At 45.4% G+C, this 23,649-nt stretch overlaps 1 protein-coding gene across 1 annotated transcript; it reads right to left on the minus strand.

The window, feature by feature from the left end:
- Nucleotides 1–1,000: 1,000 nt before the first annotated feature.
- On the minus strand, nt 1,001–23,403 carry trpm5 (transient receptor potential cation channel, subfamily M, member 5). Its single transcript, XM_036534675.1, has 26 exons — nt 23,317–23,403; nt 21,922–22,102; nt 21,489–21,655; nt 21,054–21,231; nt 20,118–20,182; nt 19,719–19,904; nt 19,291–19,390; nt 18,963–19,081; nt 18,071–18,409; nt 17,408–17,551; nt 16,946–17,069; nt 16,385–16,530; nt 15,918–16,030; nt 15,540–15,638; nt 15,188–15,449; nt 14,935–15,053; nt 13,827–13,959; nt 12,706–12,880; nt 11,977–12,145; nt 11,547–11,725; nt 11,013–11,145; nt 10,271–10,343; nt 3,008–3,098; nt 2,361–2,438; nt 1,852–1,944; nt 1,001–1,503 (listed from the first exon to the last, which is right to left on the minus strand). Exons 1-26 carry the CDS (start codon nt 23,401–23,403, stop codon nt 1,391–1,393), a joined length of 3,666 nt encoding a protein of 1,221 aa, XP_036390568.1. The 3' UTR covers nt 1,001–1,390.
- Nucleotides 23,404–23,649: the final 246 nt, after the last annotated feature.

Consider the following 23,649-nt stretch of genomic DNA (forward strand, 5'->3'; position numbering starts at 1 on the left):
GATCAAGTTTCAACAGTAGGCCAGACAAGGTACAATTTATATATATATATATATATATATATATATATATATATATACACAAATACTGTGATAGTGTCTTTGAACTTATTTTACACATACCAACACCAGACAAAGGGACACTAAGTCTTGTTTTTCCTAATTTGATATATGTTTAGCTGAAAGTGGAAGTCTAAAAAAGCCATCTGTGTGAATCAGTATTTATGAAAACATGGAAGTGACTGCTAAAATTTTACAGTAATGCAGGGATTTAAGAAAGCATCTAATTTCACGCTTTATGGTAAGCACCTTTTTAATTTCATATCACAGTTATATATAAGATATTGTAGCAAGGGCTAACCATTCTGTGTTGTTCCGCTGTATTTTGTCCTGTGTTGTGATTGGTTGTCTCTGCCTCATTAGTCTGCCTATTCTGTCCAGGGAATATTGGTATATGTTTCATGCTCCCCACTGTGGAGCAGATAAGTGTGGTGTAATATGACCATGTCCATGTCAGAGGTGAAGGGGTGAGGGGATTATGTGTTGCATCTGCTTATCATGATCTGCCATAAAATTTAAGTTTAGATTATGAACTACAGTAGAATTAGAGGACTACAGGTATGAATATTTCCCTGATTCTTTCATACTTGTACTTTCTTGTACATTACCTTCTATGCTACTTATAACCTGGGGTTAATTATAAATATTATGTTTTAGTATTTTGATAAGAAAAATTAACACAGAGGAGCAATTAACAAGGGGCATGTGAATGTTTGACAGACTTTGGATACAGAGCTATCCAAAGACAGCTCTGTATCCAAACATGATATTCTTAGCTCAAAATGTACCCAGAAGTTTGTGGACCACACATTTTAAGTGCCAATTACTACACATGCAGGGTTACTCAGGTAGTGACCAGCATTTGAATACATAAATTATAAATGAGAAACAATATACACACATATACACTTTTTAGCTTTCTGATCCCAGTTGGAGGCTTTTATTTAATTTTTTTGTAAATTGGAAGACACATGATAAAGCAAACCATAACCACAAAACCATTAAATTAATATTAAATAAGGAACAAACAAAAAATTGCAGGATTCAAAAGACAGAAGGGATTTCCAGTTTTGCATTTCTGAGGGAAGATGTGCTGCATGAAACATTAAAACTTTGAGTCAAGATGGGGTCAGTGGAGCAACATGTTCATGCATTCTCCACACCACAGAGGAATCCCGCTAACACAGTGGCCTGTAGGGCAAAACTTGTCACGTAGGTCACTGTGGGCCACAGAACAGGACATTAAATATGCATCACCACTCGTTCCTATAATAACATTATCACCCATATGTTGCTGTGCTGATGAAAAGTACTGTTAGAGCCAGGGTGAGAGCTACTCGTCAATGTAGGGTAGCTTCTTGTTGGCACCGTAACCTGGCTCACCCTCCCTGTTTGCACCCTTTGCTGGGCCTTGCTGCAGCTCTTGGGGGCTGCTGACCTTAGAGCCTGAGACACACAGGCAGATAGACAGACAAACAGGCAGACAGTCATACTGTGAATACACAATGAGACATACAATTTATCCAAAAGGATTCAAATATGGGATATTTTCATGCAGAGCACAGACCCTGCACCCCCTTGTTTTTGTTTGGCAGCAGTGTGGTGCAGTGGTAAAGGAGCAGATTGTATAACCCAAAAGTTGCCAGTTTGATTCCCAGGTGTGGCATTGCTGTTGTACTGTTGAGCACAGTGCTTAATTTGAACTTCCTCAGAGAATACCCATCTGCATAAATGAATGATGTAAATGCTACAAACATTGCTCTGGATAAGGATGACTGCTAAGCAAAGGCTTACCGTATTCTCCACCACGTCCAGCCTCTGTACCGTGTCCAGTTCTCACCTTCCCTGGGCCTTGTTGGGCCTCATGGGGGTTGCTCGTCTTGAAAGCTGAGGCATAGAGACCAACACTCACAAGTGAATACATCATTTGAATCCACAATGAAACATGCAAATGACAAAAATGGGATATCATGAAGTAGGGATCTTACAGCTGCTTGTGTTTGCTAACAAATCTGTATATATGTTTATAGATCTATCCGTGATGGTCTTAAATGTGGTGGTTTTACACACAGCTCTGTCTCTTCCACATGGATAGACTTCTGATAATCACTGAGGCAGAACAACATTGCTCGAGCTGTTGGCTTTTCTCTTTGGCAGACTTGCTATTTGCTAGTTTTTGGTGTAGAGCCTGCACACATGATCTAAACCAACAAAAATTAGATTATTAAGTAAAAAATGGAAAATTGAGGACTATGTCCAAGACACACTATGGTATCTGCTGAAGAGCAATCGTATCACCCCACCGTGTCCATCCTGGTGTTCCTTTTCTTTCTCTTTGGCTGGAGTTTGCTGAGGTTCACGGGGGCTGCTGACCATGGAGCCTGAGATAGACAGACATACACAGTGTAAATGTCACAAATCAACACACTATTATGAAGAGCACTGTAGTTGTTGCAATGTTACTGTACACAAACCAGAATTAAGCACAACAGTGCTAAAATCTTTGATGCTTTTTCCTCTTCATGTTCTGCAGTCAGTAACTGTGAACTAGGCTCATCTGAATGTAAAGTGCAGTTATGCAGGAACACTGAAGTGAGATGCACATGACCATCAGCTATTTTTTGAACTGCAAGTCACCCGAGCACCATGTGACCATGTGATGTCATCTCAGCAATTAGCAAGTACCTGATGAATCACAGGGTGCCTAAAAGGTGAGACAAGGAAGCCCTGGCTGACTTACCTACCCCTTCCCCCTGTGGAATGAAGCCATTTTGTTCTGCAACTTTGAGATCCCAGTCACAATCAGCTGAAGGCACAGCTAGTTTTGCACCCAGAGCTCAAGATGAGCGCCTTACCAGCTGAGCCACTCTGGAGCAAACAGCACTAATGATGTATTAATGACACTTTGAGGCTATTGTACACTGCAAATTGAGACAGTTGAGTCACTCACGTGGGGCTTTTGGGGCTTGTCTGTCACACTTCAGTGTGCTCTGGGCAAAGCAGTCAGCCAACCAAGACAACACTTCACAACAGTACTTCATCTGGGAAAGAGAGAGGACACAGACAGAATTAGAGTAGGGAAAGGAGAGAAGGAGAAAGTCAGCAGAGATGCAGGTGAGTGAAAAAGAAAAGGAGACACGGAGGGAGGTAAAGAGCAAAGGAGAAAATGACAGTGACACAGAATGACAGCAGGTAGAAGACAGAAGCCCCTTTCAGACATGCACTGAAAGCCGGAACTTATCTAGCCATTAGCCGGAGGAGCTGTATGTGAGAACGCAAACGTCCAAATCAGTCGGACTGGACATGAGACGAACTTCGTTCTGCCAGCTCCCTAGTACAAAGTCTGTCTCATGATGTCATGAATAAATGATCTCATGAATAAATGTAAATGTAAATGATGTAGTGAGCCCATGTGTGAATAGAGCAGTTAATTTGCCGGAGAGTTCACAGCAAGCTAGTGGGCGTGTTGATGACGTTTATATCATGCAACTGGTGCGAACCCGGAAGAATACAAACATCTGCTTCGTACTCTTTTCTGCTTGCCTGTATATTTCTTTACACTCTTTCATTGATATTGCGGATACGTCCAAATACATGTTATTTTGAGTCAAATGATCGTTAAAGAGATAGTTAGCTATAGCAATATTGCCAATACTTGTCTCTTACGATGATTAATAACGTTGGTTAGTAGTTTTTTATCTGGTTAGTAGCTAGCTAAGCTGTAGCTAATAGTGATAGGTATAGTGAGATAGGTGAACTGGTGACCTAACATTACGTAGCGAACAACAAAAACTTGATCCATGCGGATCCCCCCACCACCATCACTCTACCCCGGTTCGGCATGCATGTGAACAGCGGATTAATTGCAAAGTTTAACCATAATAGTGTGAAATACAGTTTTACTGTCGTTGTTACTTTTTAAAGTAATAATTCCCTTAAATCTCGATGCAGAGTTGCAGTGAAAAGATACAAGCACCATTTTAAAAACCAGCAACCTTACTTAGCAGAAGCATTGTGAAGATAAAGGCTGCTTCCGAAATCGCTCACTTGTTCGTTCACTCACTCACAGTCTTACAATAAATTAATAATTTTCTGGATACAGTTTTATGTTTGCAAGTTTATTCGAACATTTGTATGAACATCTTTGTGTCTGTGCCACTTAGCTAGCTAAGTGACTAGCTAGTTGCAATTTACATTAACCATAGCTAGATAATACCGCTACCTATCTAGCCATCACTAGCTAACATAAAGAACTAGCACCCAGCTTCATCTGTTCAAATTAGTTGAAACTAACGTTAGCTGGCTAGCTGGCATCAAGTGTAAAATTTTATTGGACATCTTGAATGTTGTTTTCATTTAAGACCATGGGCAAAAGTTCCTTGCTTTAAGTGTTCTTTAAGTAATAAATGGAAAGCAAAGTTATATTTATCTCCTTTCTTTTGCTGATCTGAAAAATGATACGATCCGTGACTCAGAAACCATGACACGATCCGAACCGTGAGTTTTGTGAACCGATGCACCCCTAATGATTAATAATAAATTATGTGTACCGGTAGCATCATTTGGATGGCTATGTGTGATATTTTTTATAGGCTGCCCAAAAGTACAATAGCTATGTTCGCCTTCTCCTCCTGTGTGCCACATTATGTGCCCGTACCACTGAAAGGTAAGACATTGAAAAGAAAAAACCTGAAATTACTTCAACTCTAGAATATTTTCGTGAGAATTCAAGTGGCGTCTAACTGGAAAATACCACGAGGAAATCTAAATCTGGACGTTTCTAAACTTGCAATGTTTTTACGCGACAATGTAACATACTACAAATGTAATCACTAATGGCTGCATACTGGGTACTACACTGAAAAGTAGCATGCAGTGTACAGTATATACTTGTGTAGTACGTAGTACACAGTATGCAGTAGGCGGTTTCGAATACAGCCACTGTGACAATGGGCCTTTTTCACGTAAAGATGGCGACCTTCTGGTCTGTGCCAACAGGGGGTATCTTTATTTCTGGTTAGCCATCTTCCCTATAACAAGTGAATCGACAAAGGCACAGTCGAGAAGCAAGAGGTGATGTTGTGTACCTTTGTGTACAAACAACAAACAAAAACAGCCCCATTTAAGCTTTCACGCATTTCCCCGTGATGAGCACCGCAAGAGACAGGGGTGTACTGGGAAAGAAATGCAGCCCTGGACTTATCCGCTAGGACCGGCCCGGTAGGTGCTAGGGAATTAAATTATATTTGGCTACGATTCTCAAGTTCTGTCTATAACTGAGACTACCTCTTAATTAGTTAATGTGCATGGACTTTACAAACGATTATATTCTTCTGAATATACATCACGTAGCAAGCTTTATATCATCGTGTTTAATGCAGCTAGCTAGCTAGGTAGGTACATCAGCGGTCCTGAAGTTCCCTTTAACCTGCTAGGTAGCTAGCTAGCTATCTTGCTTGCCTTGATAACGGCATACAACTAACATTGAAAATTTGTCTCATTTTATTTAGTGTTATTTAAAAAAAAAAAAACTGCGGTGACAATGCAATATTTTACTTAGGTTAGATGAGCGTGTTGTTGGTAAGCTTACACAACTAAGCTCTGTTTGAACTAATTGTGACGTGACTTTGTCAGTGTCAAAGTAAAGGTTTACATATCAACGTGCGTCATTGAAAACTGCTGTGCAACATGCCTTAACAGTGAAAGCATTCATGAAATTATGGTATCTTGTTTTTGAAATAAACTGTCAGGGCTCCCGCCCCCTAGCTGTTGTGTTTTTGTTTTTCCCTGTCCATGTGCTTTTGTTTTCCTTGTGTTCTAGCCCTGCCCCGCTCTCCGCCCTGTCTCCGCCCACCTGATTGTCTCCACCTGCCTGCCTGCTCACCTGCTTCCCATCACCTCATCAGCCTAGTCCTATATCAACCCTGCTTGTCTCTGTCTTGTTTGCCAGATCGTTTCAGTGTTTCTGCCTGTCTCGTTTCCCGCCTGTGTTTCCCTGTCTGGATTTTGCTGGTTTTTGCCTCGCCTGTTCCTCGACATTGTCTTTGCCTGCCCTTCTGTCCTGATTGCCTGATCTGCCTGCCTTCACAGTTTGACCCTGCCTGTTGCTGTTTTGATCCTTGATTTGCCCTTGGACTGCCTATCTGGTATTTTGACCCTGCCAGTTTTGGACTGCCTGCTTGTTTGACGATTCTGTTAATAAATGCCTGGAATTAGAGCACTCATGGTCTGCGTCTGAGTCCATGCCTGAGTCCTGACAGTACGATCTGGCCACTATGGACTCAGCGGACCTTCCCCAGATGAACGCGGCATTGGGGCTGCAAGGTGCGTTGCTGGGGAGCCATCAGAGCCAGCTGGAAGCCCTCAGCAGTTCCCTGGAGTGCTTCGCTACCAACATGGCCGGCGTCACTGCTCAGCTACAGCAGCTGCAGCTGAGCCAGGAGAGCCGCCCCGCACCACCCGCAGCAGCCTCCTCTTCTGTCCCACCTGTACCTTTGAGCTGGGAACCCCGATTGCCACCCCCTGAATCGTATGCAGGGGATCCAGGAACCTGCAGATCGTTCCTCTCCCAGTGCTCCCTGGTGTTTGAGCTCCAGTCCTCCACGTTTCCTATGGACCGGGTGAAGATCGCATATGTCATCACCCTGCTGACAGGCCGTGCCAGGGAGTGGGGCACCGCGGTCTGGGATGCCGGCGCTCCTTTCTGTCACTCATTCGGAGCCTTTGCCGAGGAGATGAAGAGGGTATTTGACCGCTCCAGGCACGGTCATGAGGCCGCCAGGGAGATGCTGCTGATCCGCCAGGGGCGCCGGTCGGTCTCGGATTTCGCCATTGATTTCTGCACCCTGGCCGCCACTAGTGGGTGGAATATGGAGCTGCAATACAACGCTTTCCTCCACGGTCTTTTGGAGCCCATCAAGGATGAGCTGGCCACCCGGGAACTGCCTGCTAGCTTTGACGTCTTGGTGGACCTCGCCATCCGAGTTGATCAGTGCAGCTACGCCGGGAGAGAGGGGCCAGTGGACCGCTCAGCCTTGCCCGAGAACACCCGCCCGCGCGGGCTGCACGGAGCCCTGCAATTCCACCACCTGCCTCCCCGGAGCCGATGCGGGTTGTCCGCACTCGTCTGTCCCCCACCGAACGTTAGAGGAGGATCAGCACCCGATACTGCCTGTACTGCGGACAGCCTGGTCACTTCGTCTGGAACTTCGTCACCGCCTGCTCGATCTGTGCCCAGAACAAGACGTCCAACCAACCGCCCGCCGGCCTGCTGCAACCCCTGCCTGTTCCCAGACGACCCTGGTCCCACATAACCCTGGACTTTGTCACCGGCCTGCCCCTGTCTGACAGTAACACCACCATCCTTACTGTTGTGGATCGGTTCTCAAAGTCAGTACACTTCATCCGCTGCCCAAGTTGCCCTCCGCCAAGGAGACTGCCTAGCCACTCATTAACCATGTGTTCCGGCTGCATGGTCTGCCCATTGACGTGGTGTCCGACCGGGGGCCGCAGTTCACCTCTCATTTTTGGAGGGCTTTTTGCAGGCTACTGGGTGCCACCGTCAGCCTGTCGTCTGGTTTCCACCAATGGCCAGACCGAGCGAGCGAACCAGCAGTTGGAGACGGTGCTGCGATGCCTGACGTCCCAGGAACCGTCAGTGTGGAGCCAGCATCTTCCCTGGGTGGAGTACACCGTTAACTCCTTGCCCTCTGCATCCACGGGGCTGTCCCCATTCCAGTGTTGTGTGGGTTACCAACCTCCCCTGTTCCCAGCCCAGGAGGAGGAAGTCGGTGTACCCTCAGCGGCGGTGTTTATCTGACGCTGCCGCCCCACCTGGAGACGCGCTCGGCACGCGCTGCTCCGCTCCGCGGCTCAGGCTAAACGGTTTGCTGACCGCCACCGCTCCAAGGCCCCTCGCTATCGCCAGGGTGAGTGTGGCTCTCCACCCGGGACCTAACCCTTAAGATGGACTCCCGCAAGCTGGCTCCCCGCTTCATTGGTCCCTTTCCCATCGCTAAGGTGATCAGCCCCGTGGCGGTCCGGCTGAAGCTCTCGCTCTCTCTTTGCCGCATCCACCCGACCTTCCACGTCTCCAGGATCAAACCCATTGTCCGCAGCCCTCTCTGCCCAGCTCCCCGGACTCCTCCGCCTCCCCGCCTGATCGATGGAGCCCAAGCCTACACTGTACGCCGTCTGCTGGGGGTTCGGTGTCGAGGGCGTGGTCTAAAGTACCTGGTGGACTGGGAGGGCTACGGACCCGAGGAGAGATGCTGGGTCCCAGCCAGGGACATCCTGGACCCCGCCTTGATCCGGTACTTCCACCACTAAAACCCGGGCTCGCCTGCTGTGACGCCTGGTGGCGTCCATAGGGAGGGGGGGCACTGCCAGGGCTCCCACCTCCTAGCTGTTGTGTTTTTGTTTTTCCCTGTCCATGTGCTTTTGTTTTCCTTGTGTTCTAGCCCTGCCCCGCTCTCCGCCCTGTCTCCGCCCACCTGATTGTCTCCACCTGCCTGCCTGCACACCTACTTCCCATCACCTCATCAGCCTAGCCCTATATCAACCCTGCTTGTCTCTGTCTTGTTTGCCAGATCGTTTCAGTGTTTCTGCCTGTCTCGTTCCCCGCCTGTGTTTCCCTGTTTGGATTTTGCTGGTTTTTGCCTCGCCTGTTCCTCAACATCGTCTTTGCCTGCCCTTCTGTCCTGATTGCCTGATCTGCCTGCCTTCACAGTTTGACCCTGCCTGTTGCTGTTTTGATCCTTGATTTGCCCTTGGACTGCCTACCTGGTATTTTGACCCTGCCAGTTTTGGACTGCCTGCTTGTTTGACGATTCTGTTAATAAACGCCTGGAATTAGAGCACTAGTGGTCCGTGCCTGAGTCCTGACATAAATGTTCATTTCTAAGTCCTCCCAATTGAACCATTTCATCAGATGATAGGTACACAGAGAGGGCCGGTAAAAACTTTATGGATTTTTTGACGGTGCACCGGCTCACCGATGTGGTGGCCCACTGGGATTTGTTCCGGTATGCCCGATGGCCAGTACACCACGGGCAAGAAAGTATGGATTCAAGCCATCAAGAGAGGAAAGCCTGCTGTTCAACGTCTGTGATGACACAGTTGTTTGTATCATGCACTTTCGCAGCAACAACCTGTTTACAACTAGTGGTCTAAACAGAATTTTAAAAGATGCGGTGCCTTGTATTTTTCCATGGGTCTCTGACAGAACCCCAGCCAGGAAGTCCGTTTATGACAGGTCGACTGAAAGACTGGGGTTTGATGTTCGTCAAGTCAAACCTTGCTGTGGTCGAGAAAACGTTGGTGTTGTTAGCGTTGCTAGCCAAAGCATCTCCTTCAACAGACCGATGCAAACAATAATTTATTCAGCACTCTTGTTCCTTTTACCCCCTAACAGATTCAGTGTTCTCTTCACTACACCTCCAGTTTGTGTGGCTCCTCATTCTTTTTAAGTGACCTGTAGCACCATGCTCGTTTTGCGACACTACCATCTACTACGTCGGACACTATACCAAAAAGAACATGCACGTAACAGTTTAATATTCATTAATGTTTATCATGACATATGTTATGACAATGAACAACTGGATAATTTCATTACACAGCTTTACTGAAGTGCATTTACAAGCTGCTAAGTGGCTTGATCTAACGTTAGCCATCTCTCCATAGCTAGCTGACATTTCCTTCATAATTAAAGATAAACTGTTCATGGAACAGTTTATATCCACTCTCCAGTTTGGATCGTTTTGTTTTGCAATATACATCCACCGTTTCAGCAACCTGTGAGAGCCGGAATTTTGGCAGATTTGCCAAAGATCTGGAGAACATCAGAGAAACAGACACATCTTTGCTGAAGGTAGCCATTGTTGACCAGAAGTAACTTCACCCCCTGTTGCTTTCCAATATGGTGGCGTGAAAAAGGCATATCTCCTGTTGTGTGCTATATGTGTGAAAGGGCAATTCCGGCCAATTTCCGGACCCGATTCTCCAGACATTTGACCAGAGTTCATGTGCGAAAACGGCTAGAGATTGTAAAGGACAGGTAGAGAGAGCGAGAGAAAGAGAATTTTCTTGAGAGCTATCTTGCTTTCACAGCACCACACTTTATTGTGCTTCATATTAGTGGCCATACTTTACAAGCCATGTGACTGAAGATGAATTGAGACTACCTGATATTGAATTCTATTTATTTATTTACCTGTGCCTCCATAGATGATAGGCGTTTCTCATGTTCCTTGTACCCTCCGGCAATCTTCAGGAGGGTCTGCACCCTGTGTTCAAGAGATAACTATTACCTAAGCAGGTAAAAAACGTCACCCTCCAGTCTAAGAGAGGACAAGTTGTCCCCAATGCATAAAAGGGAAACAAAACAGATGGCTGGCAGAGACAGTGTGTATGCTTTTATGTGTTTGACTGTGTGTATGTGTGTATTACTGTTTTTCCTGTCTGTGTATATACATGTATGTGAGACAAATAATGACAGCCTGTAGTCTAGACACATATTTGTGATCTCAGCACTGTTTGGCACAGATTCTTTTTAATGTATGATCAATGGTGTCCTGTTTGCAACTTTTCATGCCCCTTTATTAAATGCACTGTGTAAGCTGCTCTGAATAAGAGCATCTGCTAAATGACAGTAATGTAATGTAATATAATGTTTGTTACTGTGTATGTGAAAGCGTCTTATTGTGTGTGGGTGTGTGAGAGAGAGAAAAAGTGAGAGTGAGTGTGAACGTGAGAGAGTTTATGTTAATGTGTGTGCCTGTGTATGCATGTATGTATGCATCTCTGCACATATATATGTGAGAGTGAGTGTGTGTTACTGTGTTTAGATGCGTGTATCTTAGAGAAAGAGAGCTTGTGTGCATTACTGTGTATGCATGCATCTTTGTCTGTGTGACAGTTGGCACAACAGTATCACTGTCCCTGCCACAGCATACTTGGAGGATGTGACCCTCAGCCTTTCTTCGCTGCTGTCGCGGTGCTGCCGCTCCACCTTGGCCAGGTAATTCTCCTTCTGCACTGTCTCCCAGGTCATGAGCTTCTGATCTAGCCCAGCCGGCAGCTCCCGCTCTGATCACACACAGGCAGGGGACTTTTATTTTTGCAGTCTGATCTGACTGCAGTTCACAGTGTACCTACAGCTATTTTCTAACAGAATCAGCAGTTTACCTTAGTTATCTTTCATGTAACTGGGCCTTTTAAAATAATTAATATTTATTACTAAGAAATACTGAAAATAATTGGTGTTATAAGAAAAGTCTCCTGTAAAAACAACCACCTGGATGTGCTAAGCACATAATAAATTAGTGTCCCTTGTTAGGCATGATTTATAAATGCTTGGTGTGTCCAACCAAAAACTTTTACTGGGTTTTATTTTTACAGAGAACCATCCTGGCTACCTCAAGTCATGTGTAAATCATGTGTATGTTACCACACAGATCTGAGTGAGAGTGAGAGTGGGTTTGACGGACCTAGGTGCTCCAGCTTGGACTCAGTCTTCTTGGCCAGACAGAGCAGCAGCTGGTGGCAGTGGCTTATGATAATGAAGGGTGGGGCCAGGGCAGGGCGGCTGTGATACTCCACAATCAGGTTGTAACGCTGGAACTTCCAGAAAATGTCTGTGTTCCCCTGGACCACCTGGAAAGTGTAGCTGCATCGAGAAGGGTGAGGCAAGAGAGTCACTGAGGACAGCTAGGCAATATGATATGAGACAGACACTAGTGAGACATGGATGAGACACTAGTGATGTATAATTGAAATGTGTGAAAAGCAGTTAAGCTTGCATGATATAAATCCAATTAAAACACAAACAGGATCCAGATATTAACCAAAACACTATGAACATCAACAAAAATAGGCAGCCTATTTTACTGTTCCTGTTGAAAAGCTAAAAAAGCTAACCTGAACATGGCAATGAGCAGGTTGAGCAGAAGCACATTGGTGACCAAGAGGAATATGACCAGAAGGAGGATGACCAGCCAGTTGGCGTAGATGTTCGGGCAGGGTGGCAGTGTGCCCATGATAATTTCATCCAGCTCCGTGGTGCAGTTTGTTTCAGGCATCCGTGCCACTAGTAAAAACAAGCAGTGTAGAGAGAAAATCACATTCATCTCTCAATTCATTTTAGTTCAATTCAATTCAATTCAATTTCATTCAATACAATACATTTGATTCCATTTGATTTGATTCAGTTACATTCAGTTCAATCTAAGTTGATTCAATGTGTTTAAATTCCATTTGATTCAATTCAATTTCACTGACTTTGGTTCAATTATGTTTTACTGTCAGGACAAATTAGATTACTAAAACAGACACAATCAATATACATGCCAGTAAAAACACAAGTACAGTGCAATGTAATTCTACACAATAGTGTAGATCTACTCAAACATATATAGTATAGTGTAGATCTACACACAGTACAAACTGTCTCTCTGTCTTTGTACTAGACATCACCTGCTCTGAATGTTTTATAGATGTTCTGTTCAACACACAGCTAATTGACAGCTGAAGTAGCAGGTGATTCAAGTCCCCATCCAACCAGAGCCACTGCCTATCTAACAGGGACCTGTGCTGGAGCAATTTAGATATGCAGTGGCTGCAGCTATAGTTTTGGACTCCTGCACTTACCATCAATCTCCTCTAGAGGGATTTGTCCAAAGATGTGCAGATATGGGCGGTACAGAACTCTGCGAAACACCCAGTCAAGGCGGGGGTCGTTGGGGTGCAGCAACGCTTGGGTGGCCACGCCGTAGGCAATCAGCCACACGCTCAGGAAGAAGAGGAAGAAGAAGACGTCTTTCATCTGAGGGGAACAAGCATACACATACTATAAATACAATAATACTGTGTGCATATATGTGTGTATGTGTACGCCAGTATACGTGTGTTAGTTTTTGCTACATAAATGCATGTACAGTATGTGTTCATATGTATACATACATTTGTGTGTGTATCTGTCTATGTATGTGCTTGCAGGTGTGTGTGTGTTTGTGTATGTATACACATACTGTATGAGCACATGTGTGTGTTTGTGCACGTACACTATATGGACAAAAGTATTCGGATGCCTGACCATTACATTGTAACGACATTGTATTCAAACACATATACTTTAATATGGAGTTGGTCCCCCTTTTGCAGCTATAACAGCTTCCACTCTTCTTGGAAGGCTTTCCACAAGATTTTGGAGTGTTTCTGTGGGAATTTTTGCCCATTCATTCTGTAGAGCATTTATGAGGTCAGGCACTGATGTTGGACGAGAAGGCCTGGCTCGCAATCTCCGTTCCAGTTCATCCCAAAGGTGCTCGATGGGGTTGAGGTCAGGGCTCTGTGCAGGCCAGTCAAGTTCTTCCACATCAAACTCATCAAACCATGTCCTTACAGTCCTTGCTTTGTGCACTGGGGCACAGTCATGTTGGAATAGAAAAGGGCCTTCCCCAAACTGTTGCCACAAAGTTGGAAGCATAGCATTGTCTAAAATGTCTTGGTATGCTGAAGCATTAAGACTGTCCTTCACTGGAGATAAGGGGCCTAGCCCAAACCCTGAAAAACAGGTGTGGCCAAATACTTTTGTCCATATAGTGTATGTGTGTATGTATTAATCTATGTGTCTGTATGTGTTTTTATGTGTGCACTTATAAATTTGTGTGGGTGTGCATGTGTGCACTTTTGTGTGTGTATGGTTGTATGTTTTGTGTATGTGTGAATGTGTGTTTGTATGTGTGTGTATGTGTATATGTGTACATCACCATTCTCTCCACAATGATAATTTTTGGCCCCAGCTGCTTGTGGATGGCAAAGATGTGGATGAGTCTGAGGGTGAAGACCATGAAGTCCAGAGCCAGAACTGTGCGCCCGGCCTCGTAAGTGTGCTCCACCATCCTGGAGACATATATAAGCAGTGCTCAGGACACTGTGTCTGTTGCCTCCTGTCAACAACATGCTGTCTAAGGTCTTCTCCACCTCTCAACAACACACCATCTAACTCCCCAGCCACGCTGTGTCCCATGTTTCCTTTGCCCCTCAGCAATGTCCATATAAAATGTTTCCTCCATCTCCTGTATCTCAATAATATACTAAGGCTAACTCCTCCTCCATCTCGTATCTATCATCTATTGTACCATTTCCTTGTATCTATCATATCAGACTTTAACACATCAAGCATCTTCACCTCTCAACAAGACTCCCCATGTAACATCTCCTACACACAGTAACACACAGCAACTAACATCCAACTAAACTTAACAACCTACCTACACAACACATCACATCATATTGTACACCTCCTGTATTTCAACAACATCCCATATCTAATATCTAAACCTCTCAAAGCAAATTCACAGTGAATTACAGAAGTGGGTTCTGTATGTGATCTTACCCAATGTGGAGGAGTTTTTACATACAGTATCTATGCATAACAACAGCACAGTTGAACAACACACTGCAGCTAACATTTCCTCCATCTAAAAATGGCATTGAATTTATTTCACTGCTCAAAAAATGTCACCTCTAGTTCAATGATACATTCCATGCATCTAAATATCCCCTAAAATCTCTCAGAAACAACAAAGATGCCCTGAAATACAGGTACAGGTTGCGTATGTGGTGGGTTTCAAGATTGAGTACTTTATATACATTTATGCATTAAAATGGCGTTGTGTTTTGTGAACCAACACATGCTGGATAACACAATTAGATGATGAATAGTGTAGATAATGACATTAATCATTCATCAGTTCATCAATTATACTGTTATAATTACAATAGCTTGATTATGACACTGTAGTGGGTAGGGACACAGGAGAATGGTTTCCGTGCCTTCATTACATCACACATGAAGGGACATTGGTGATTTACCTGCAGGACACGCCCACCACAAAGAGTAAAATGGCCACCATGTCACACTTGTTCCAGTTGTCCTCAACGTAAAGCTTGAACTTCTTCAGGATATTGGTATCTTCATCAGTGAAGAAACTCTGACCCCCAAAGATGGAGTAAAGGTGATTTTAATGTGCAAGTGATTTTAAAAGATTATTTTGCTGACACTTCCTTTCATTAGGATGGACCCCACCCTCTGGGCAGGGTCTGGTTCAAACACCTGCCCCCTCACCTGCCGTAGCTCCTCCAGGACCAGAGTGAAGACCCAGAAATAGAGTACAATCTCAGCTACAGAGGGACCCACAGGGGGTGGGGGGCGGAAGTCCAGGAGCAATACGTAGGTGAAAAGGACAAGGAATGCGAAGTACATGATGACGTTGCCCAGGAAAACAGTGACAGGTGCACTCCAGAATTGTCGCCAGCGGTTCAGCAGGAACCGGGTCCAAACGGCCCTAGTGCTCTGTGGTCGGGAGCGCCTGGAACACAGAGCCATGCTTTCAGAACAGTGATGAAGGTCATTAAAATGATAGTGGGTAATACTGAATGGGTTTTGAGGAAGGGGTGTTGAGGAGTGTTAGATGTACATGTGGTCATCCTTGGTCAGCAACAAGGCCTTCTCTGTGTCCAGGTTGTCCAGCTCTGCAAACTGCTTCCCTCCACGACCACTGTCCAAGTTCTCATCACTGAAAAACACACAAACACATACACAAAAATACCCACCCATGTACATGCATACACACACACACACATACATAGACATACCCACCCACCTGTGCACACAGATGCACAAACACATACATACACATATCCACCCACCTGTGTGTGCACACACACACACACACAGATGGATGCGTGCGTGCGTGCGTGCACACACACACACACACACACATGTCATCAGTTACATTGTACATCATGGTACATTGCCTAATTTTTGGATCATTGTGTTTTGAGACATCTTGTACCTGAATTTAATGAGGTTAGTCCAGATGAGGGGTGGACAGAAGAAGGACAGAACCAGTTTGGAAATGGCTGTGTCTGTGCTCATGGAGCCCCACCAAATCTTTGTCAGCAGAGCCTGGACACACACATACACAGACACAGACAGAAACAAACATGTATGTGCTCACAAAAATTCATCATGCACATTCTGTGCACGCTGAGCAAAAACGTAGAATTACAAAGGGAATGTTATGACTAAATTTGTCAAAAATGGTGGAACTGCAATACCAGTACTGCCCAGCAGATGACATTATGATATTTTTTTTTGATTCACAGAAAACAAAAAGGGTGGTTAAAAGTAAAGAAGCAATTGCACAAATTTCTAAACCACTGCAAAAAAATTACTGCTGAATACTTAACAAAAACAAGGAACTAAAATATCTGTATTATTTGATAAAAAAATTGCCCTTCCTGTGTCTTTGGTTCTCACCTGCACACCGTCGTGAGCGAAGAAGCACTTGGCATCGGCCTCAGTTGCCAGGTTAAGAACTGTGGATTTGCTCCAGCAGTGGGTCTTCCTCACCAGCAGTGCATAGGCCCGATCTTCACTGTTGGAGTAGCACTCGCCAAACAGATCTGCACAGCACCGGCAACACAGACAGAGTGCGTTAGGATGTGTCTCTGTGTGTTACAGCAGCATGTGCCTCTGTACTGCTGGGAGAGGGGTAGTGTGTGTCTGTGCTTAGGATAGAGAATGACAGGTTTAAAGGTGTTTGTGTCCTTTCAAGCATTGTGGAGTGTGCTATGGTGTGTCTGACAGCAATGGTGTGGGTTTTTAGTGTGTTGTAATGGGTGCCTCTTTGTCTCCTGCAGTGGTATATTGTGTTTAAGCCTGTGTGTGTTATAGAACAGCAGTGTGCTACTACAAGAGCAGTGGAGTGTCTTTAAGGGTGGCTGTACAGTGTGTGGAACAGTTGTGTGTGACTGTGTTTTTTAGCAGCAGTGGGTGCTGCAGTGTGTCTGAGGATGGTGTGTGGCAGGCTTCTCTCACCGAGTGCAAACTGCTCATACTTGGCCTCCTTCATGCTGCGAGCAGACTCTGCCTCTGACTCCAGGTGGGCCATCTCCTTTAGGATTTTGCAGCCTGCTAGTGCTGCAGCGACAGCCTCTGGGCCCTGAAATGGGAAATAAGGTGTATTGCTTCAACATTGCCAGCTTCTGCCATAGAGGATGGCATTGGGCTAAAGGGCTGCGTTTCCTTAGTTCTTGCTGTTTATCTGTCCTGACCCCCCCCCCACACACACACACACACACACTTCAGCCTGATGTGAAAAGCCTTATCGGGTCAGTCCCTGTGCAATACCATGGGTGGCCATTGTTTTGTTTTCATTTGAATAATATGCCCTCAGATTAGATGTACCCCAGGGAGCTGCTCAGAAACAAGGAAATTGGGACTGCCTTTGCAAATGAGTCACCAAGGGGCTTTCACTTGGTTTTTCGGCAAGGAACTTACCATGGCCCAGAAGTAGTTGGCCATCTGCTGCCGGTTCTGCAGCACAGCCCAAAGGAAGAGATCTCTCCAGGGGTTCTCACAGCGCTGATCTAGGTCTGGGAGGTTCTTGTGGGAGTGGAAGAGCCGACCTTTGCCCCCTTTCTCCTGGGAGATACCCACAGGGATGGGTGCAATTTTATATTTTTAGATATGCACATTGCATTTTCACGCATAGTGTAGAGCTCAAACAACAGCTGTACTGAACAAATAGATAATCAGGTATGCTTAGTCAAGAAGTGAAGTGAGAATTCAGGACAACCAAAGGTTGTGAGAGTCTCTCTGAGTGTTCTACTTATAGTGCAGTGCATTCCCTAGTATCAGTCAGGTTCATCCACACAGTTTGACCCCAGATTTCACTGCACTTATGACATACATAAAGAAACAGCTGAACAATTATCCACACTCAGTGAGCCAGCACGAGCTCCTAAACAACAAGAGCTTACAAAAAGTCTTATATCCTGCCTGCAGTATACTCCATAGTGTGTGTCACAGGTCAGACACACAATCATTTATACTAAGTTGAACAGCGCAAGCCTCAATTACAATACCCGCAAACAAAGCTATGATACAAAATTATGATTCATATCTGCAGGGTGCCCCCTAGAGTCTGTTATTTCCACTCACTGTGGGGAGCTTCTGGTAGAACCCCTTGCAGGAGTCATGCAGGAAGTCCTTGAGCACTTTGGAGACCTCGTGGAGGGTGAAGCGGGGCCGGCGGTCCCCCTGCTCACTGTAGGGGGGGCCAGGAGTGCGGGCGGCAGCCAGCAGGAGCTGCTTCTCCTCGAGCTTCTTCAGCAGCAGGTCGTGAAGCAAGCTCTTCTCTGACACAGAGCAATAGAGCTCCTGCAGGCGGCCGTAAGTCAGGAACTCCCCCAGGTTCACCCCATTGTCCACAAACAGGCGAACAAAGTCAGGCTTGTCATTCACAAGAGCATCCATCATCACCTCCTCCAGGTCACATGCCTGTCACCATGACAACATCCGCAGACACAGGAGTTTTGTCATATAAAAATCAATGCCATCAGTAACAAGGATGGAAAAGTGGCAAACGGTTCAAAGTGGTTAGGATACTGAGCTTGTAAACAGGAAGTGGCTACATCAAACTTCAAGTGGGGCACTGCTGTTGTCTCCATGAGCAAGGTCATAAGCAGCATCGCTAGACAAAACTTTCACCAAAGAATTAGGTGGTATGTAAAATATGTGTTATATACATCACCCCAGATAAGGGTGTCTGGCAGTCACACAGATGACACACTGTGTCTTTATTGTGTTCTTATGTTATTTTACTGTATTTCTCCTATTTTATTGTTGTACGTCATGTTGAAATCTTTTTTGGAAGTTACTTTGAACTGAATGTGTGATGTAAGTGCTATATACATAAAGGCATTATTATTGTTATTATTACAGTCATGTTAATCACTTGACAGAGAAAATAAGTAACAACAACGGAGAGAAGGGAGTGGGTACAAGGAAGATGAAGAGGAGGAAGAGCAAGCAAGAGGCAATGTGTTCCCACCTGCCACTCCACATCTCCATTGAAGATTTCGCTCTTGGCAATGTCCACCCGGTTCCAGGCCACCGCCAGCTTTAGCTCATCCAGGTAGTCCTGGGCCTCCTGGCTCTGGCTTTTACATGCTGGAAAGATGGGGGGTTAGTTGGACCAGTCAAGCACATGCCTCACCAACAGTCCTTAAAAGTGTGATATGTAAATGCTCAACATGTCCAAAAAAGGCTTCCCTGGGTATTGTTTATTCACAGAACATCCCCAATAATTTGCGTTTTGGGTGTAAAGAGCATGTGCTCCTGTCCCTAGTGGTGTTGGAGTGGTAGGTAGAGCAGCTCACCTTTGACTAGGGCCTTTAGGATCACCGTGTCCAGCTCGGAGCTCTCTTGCTCGGGGTCGTGGACTGTCAGCAGGTGCCTGTGTTCTATAATCTTCTGGATCTGAAGGGAGAGGCATGTAACACACAATCATGTAAGCACTATGCGCTACACTATGCAAGGCTGACCCGCACATTGCAACAGTGCTTTGAAGTGCTATAAGTAGTGTTTTTGTCAATGGATAGACCTGTCTTTGGCTGTCTTTCTGCTAATCGAGCATCCTTATACATTTTATTCTTTTTATTCTGTTGGCCATCTTACTGAGGCAAGTCAGGTTAAATGTTTGTTTCAGGGTGTAACAGAAGTGGAACAGCTGAGCCCTTCTGGTCTCAAGCTGCATTCCCCTAGCACTGCTCCATGCTGTGCGGAGGAGCGGTGGCCAGCCCCTCACCAGCTTGGCCCAGTTGGAGATGTCACTGCTGTGGAAGTCCGTATGGAAGGTGTCCAGCAGCAACTCTTCCACTGTGTCTGTGTCCCAGCATCCCCTGTTCATCAGCGTCACCAGAATGTCAGCCACGCCTCCTGAGCCTGCCAGGATCAGCCAGGGCGTGGAGTTCATAATACCCTTGTACATCCTCTGTGAAGGGAGAGACAAATGTTGGGATATGTATTTATGGGGTACAGCACAATGTGTTTATGGGGTTATGGCACAGTGGGTTTCTGGGTTATGGCATAGTGGGTTTATGGGTTATGGCACAGTGAGTTAACCTGGTACATCACAGTGCATTTATGGGGTATAGCACAGTGCAGCAGGGCTGGGCATACAGAACGTGAATGCAGGATCTCCCACCTGCAGAATCTTGGGTTCTCCATGAACAAGCAGACACAGTACCGGGATCTCAAAACTGCCGGGACCTATAAGGACAGTGAGGGAGAGGGAAACAGTGAATCAGTCTTTCACCTATCACCTTTCATGAATACATGGAATATATGTCAGTCATAAGTGCAACAAAAGTATTTATGTCAAATTGCACTAAAATGCATTTAGGTATTTCTCTGAAAGAGTACAGCTAGGCCACCCTTAATAAGACTGTACATTCTCATGACTCTCAAATTCTTTCTAAAATACCCCTGACCCATTTGATAAGATAATATAAAACCACTCCCTTATATCCTCTGTTACACAAAGCAGTTTACATGCAATAAAAGAACACATAAACTGCATGCAATTTTATTGTTACAGTTCATGATATTTGAGCGAATTTGAATTTTAGTAGATTCTAGCAGATTTAGTAGACTATATAGTATATTCACATCGGATTTAAAACACAGAGGATTAAAACCATGTCCAATCACATGTAAGATAGCATGCAATTTATATGATGCATGTTACAAGTTACCATACCGGTATTACATTATCTACAATGGAAATAAAGACAGGCAGTCTGCTCTAAGAATAAGTTGGTTGATGAAATATTGGACACATTTACACAGATCTGCATAGCAGATGATCCAGGGTGACTTTCATGCTGGCTTACGAATGACTACTCAACAACAGTGAGCATTAAGTTGTTTAAAACTGAAGAGGTTGAGAAAGTGAATTGCTAAAGTGAATCACATGACACACATCTGAGAGCTGATGGGACACTGCATGAAATCTACACCATTAAGTCTAATGGCGTCCACTCTGTGACAAGTTGCAACAAAACTGGAAGTATTACGCAAAGCGGTGCTGGACAGATTTGGTGGGAAGAGATAAGAGTTGTTCTTTGCAAAGCATCCTTACCCCCATAGCCGGTGCGCTGCTGGGAAATGTATTTTAGCAGCTTGATCCTCATCTCGCTAGTGCTGCCTGGCCGCTCGGGGTCCTCCTCCACCAGGACAAAGTGGGAGTGGTTGCAGTCTAGGGAGTACACCATGCCGTGGGGGAGGTCCTCTGATGGGTAGGCTGCGGGGTACTGAGTCTGAAGGCGGGTGAGAAATTGTGGCAGATAGTGTGACTGGCTCGGTTAATAAAAATTTTCCCACTCATGTTCAAGGACAGATCATGTTATGCATACCACAGCTACAAAGGCTGGACCCTTACCCCCAATGTAAATATGCATGGGCTGCTCCTCTCTGTCCCACATAAGCAAACACAAACACGTACATAATGTTTCTTTGTACCACACAAACACACACATTGCTCATCTCCACCCAACACAAACCAGCCCCCTCCCACCTTAGCAGAGAGCAGCAGGTCCCTGTTGTGGATGGTGGTCCAGGGGGCAATACCAATGGCCACCACCTGCACCTTGGAGGAGGTGCTCGCGAGGGAGTGGTCCCGCACAGCCTGGCCCAGGTGCTTGGTGATGCCAAAACGCAGCCCGCTGGTGAGGATCCATGCACCTGGGGGACAGGACACCCACTGTTGTCACCCAGACCTGTCCCCTGTCCACATTCCTCACTCAAGTCAGTGGCAGTGAAGGGGCTAATGAACATGGCCAGGTTGGTCAAGGAGAAAGGGGCAAGTATGAAAGTGCATTTGATTGGATATGGTGTGTGTGTGTGAAGTTATGAGCATACATAGTTATGAGTATGTATTTTGCATGTATGCATGTACATATGTATGTATATACTGTAGGTATATGTTTGTGTGTGTATGGGAGGTTTACCTGTGCTCTGGGCTGCCTTCACAAGGCCCTTTCTCACAGTGTCTCTTAGCCAGGGCTTCATCTGTGCCTGCTCATCCCCACCCACCAGTGACACCACTAGATGCGGTGGGGCCAGCCGCCACTGCTCTGTCAGAAGCTGGTAGATGAGGGCGGGGTCAGTAGAGCAGCGCACCCGGACAAACTGTAGAGTGGAGCACAAAGCCATGAATGCATATGTATGTATGTATGATCTACGTCATTATTTCAGCAAAGTATGTACCATATATGTACACTATATGGACAAAAGTATGTGGACACCCCTCCTAATTATTAAGTTCAGGTGTTTCAGCCACACCGATTGTTAACAGGTGCATAAAATCCACCACATAGCCATGCAATCTCCAAAGACAAACCTTGGAAGTAGAATGGGTTGTACTGGAGAGCTCAGTGACTTTAAACGTGTCACTGTCATAGGATACTATCTTTGCCACAAGTCGGTTCGCGAAATTTCTGCCCTGCTAGATCTGCCCCGGTCAACTGTAAGTGCTATTATCGTCAAGTGGAAGCGTCTGGGAGCAACAACAGCTCAGCCATGAAGCGGTAGACCATGCAAACTTACAGAGTGGGGTTGCCGAGTGCTGAAGCGCATAGCACATAAAAACCGCCTATCACTCACTACAGAGTTCCAAACTGTCTCTGGCTGCAACATCAGCACAGGAACTGTGAGTTGGGAGCTTCATGAACTGGGCTTCCATGGCCGAGCAGCTGCACACAAGCCCAACATCACTATACACAATGCCAAGTGATGGCTGGAGTGGTGCAAAGCATGCTGCCACTGGACTCCAGAGCAGTGGAAACGCGTTCTCTGGAGTGATGAATCACGCTTTGCTATCTGGCAGTCTGATGGACGAATCTGGGTTTGGCAGATGCCTGAAGAGCGCTACCTACCGGCATGCACAGTGCCAACTGTAAAGTTTGGTGGAAGAGGGATAATGGTCTGGGGCTGTTTTTCAGGGTTTGGGCTAGGCCCCTTAGTTCCAGTGAAGGGTAACATTAATGCTACAGCATACAAAGACATTTTAGACAATTGTATGCAACTCCATATTAATGCCCATGGTTTTGGAATGGGATGTCCAATAAGCTCATATAAGTGTGATGGTCAGGTGTTGTAGCTTACATGTGTATATGTGTTGTCTGTATGTATGATGTATGCATGTCTCTGTTACAGAGAGATATGTGCTTTCTTGTGTAAGCATGGTATTTTTATGTCATTTTTACAGAGGTATATAACGTGTATATGTATGATATATGTATGGGGCGCCAAATGTAACAGACTTTTTTTCATGGACAGAATGCCTGTATGTAGGTGTGTATGTAATGTGCTGTGTGTGTGTGTGTGTGTGTGGAGCAGGGTACCTTTCCATGTGTCCTGCTGGAGCCTGTGAAGTCTATGTCTCCCACACGCCCTGCTACCCAGCGCGGTTCACTCTTCCTCACACCCATCTCCACACTCTCATCCACCAGAGCCCAGCACCGGCATCCTGGCACATTACTGTAGGGATACGCGCGCACACACACACACAAATACATAAAACACATACATATACAAATACACACACACATGGGTATGTGCACACACATATGTACATACACACACATGCACACACCCATAAAATAAATCAATCAACATGAATCAGCATGATGGGAACAGTAAAAAATAACAGCGAGACAGCACTTGCAGACATACAT

The sequence above is a fragment of the Megalops cyprinoides genome, chromosome 8, assembly GCF_013368585.1.
Source record: "Megalops cyprinoides isolate fMegCyp1 chromosome 8, fMegCyp1.pri, whole genome shotgun sequence".
Lineage (NCBI taxonomy): Eukaryota > Metazoa > Chordata > Actinopteri > Elopiformes > Megalopidae > Megalops > Megalops cyprinoides.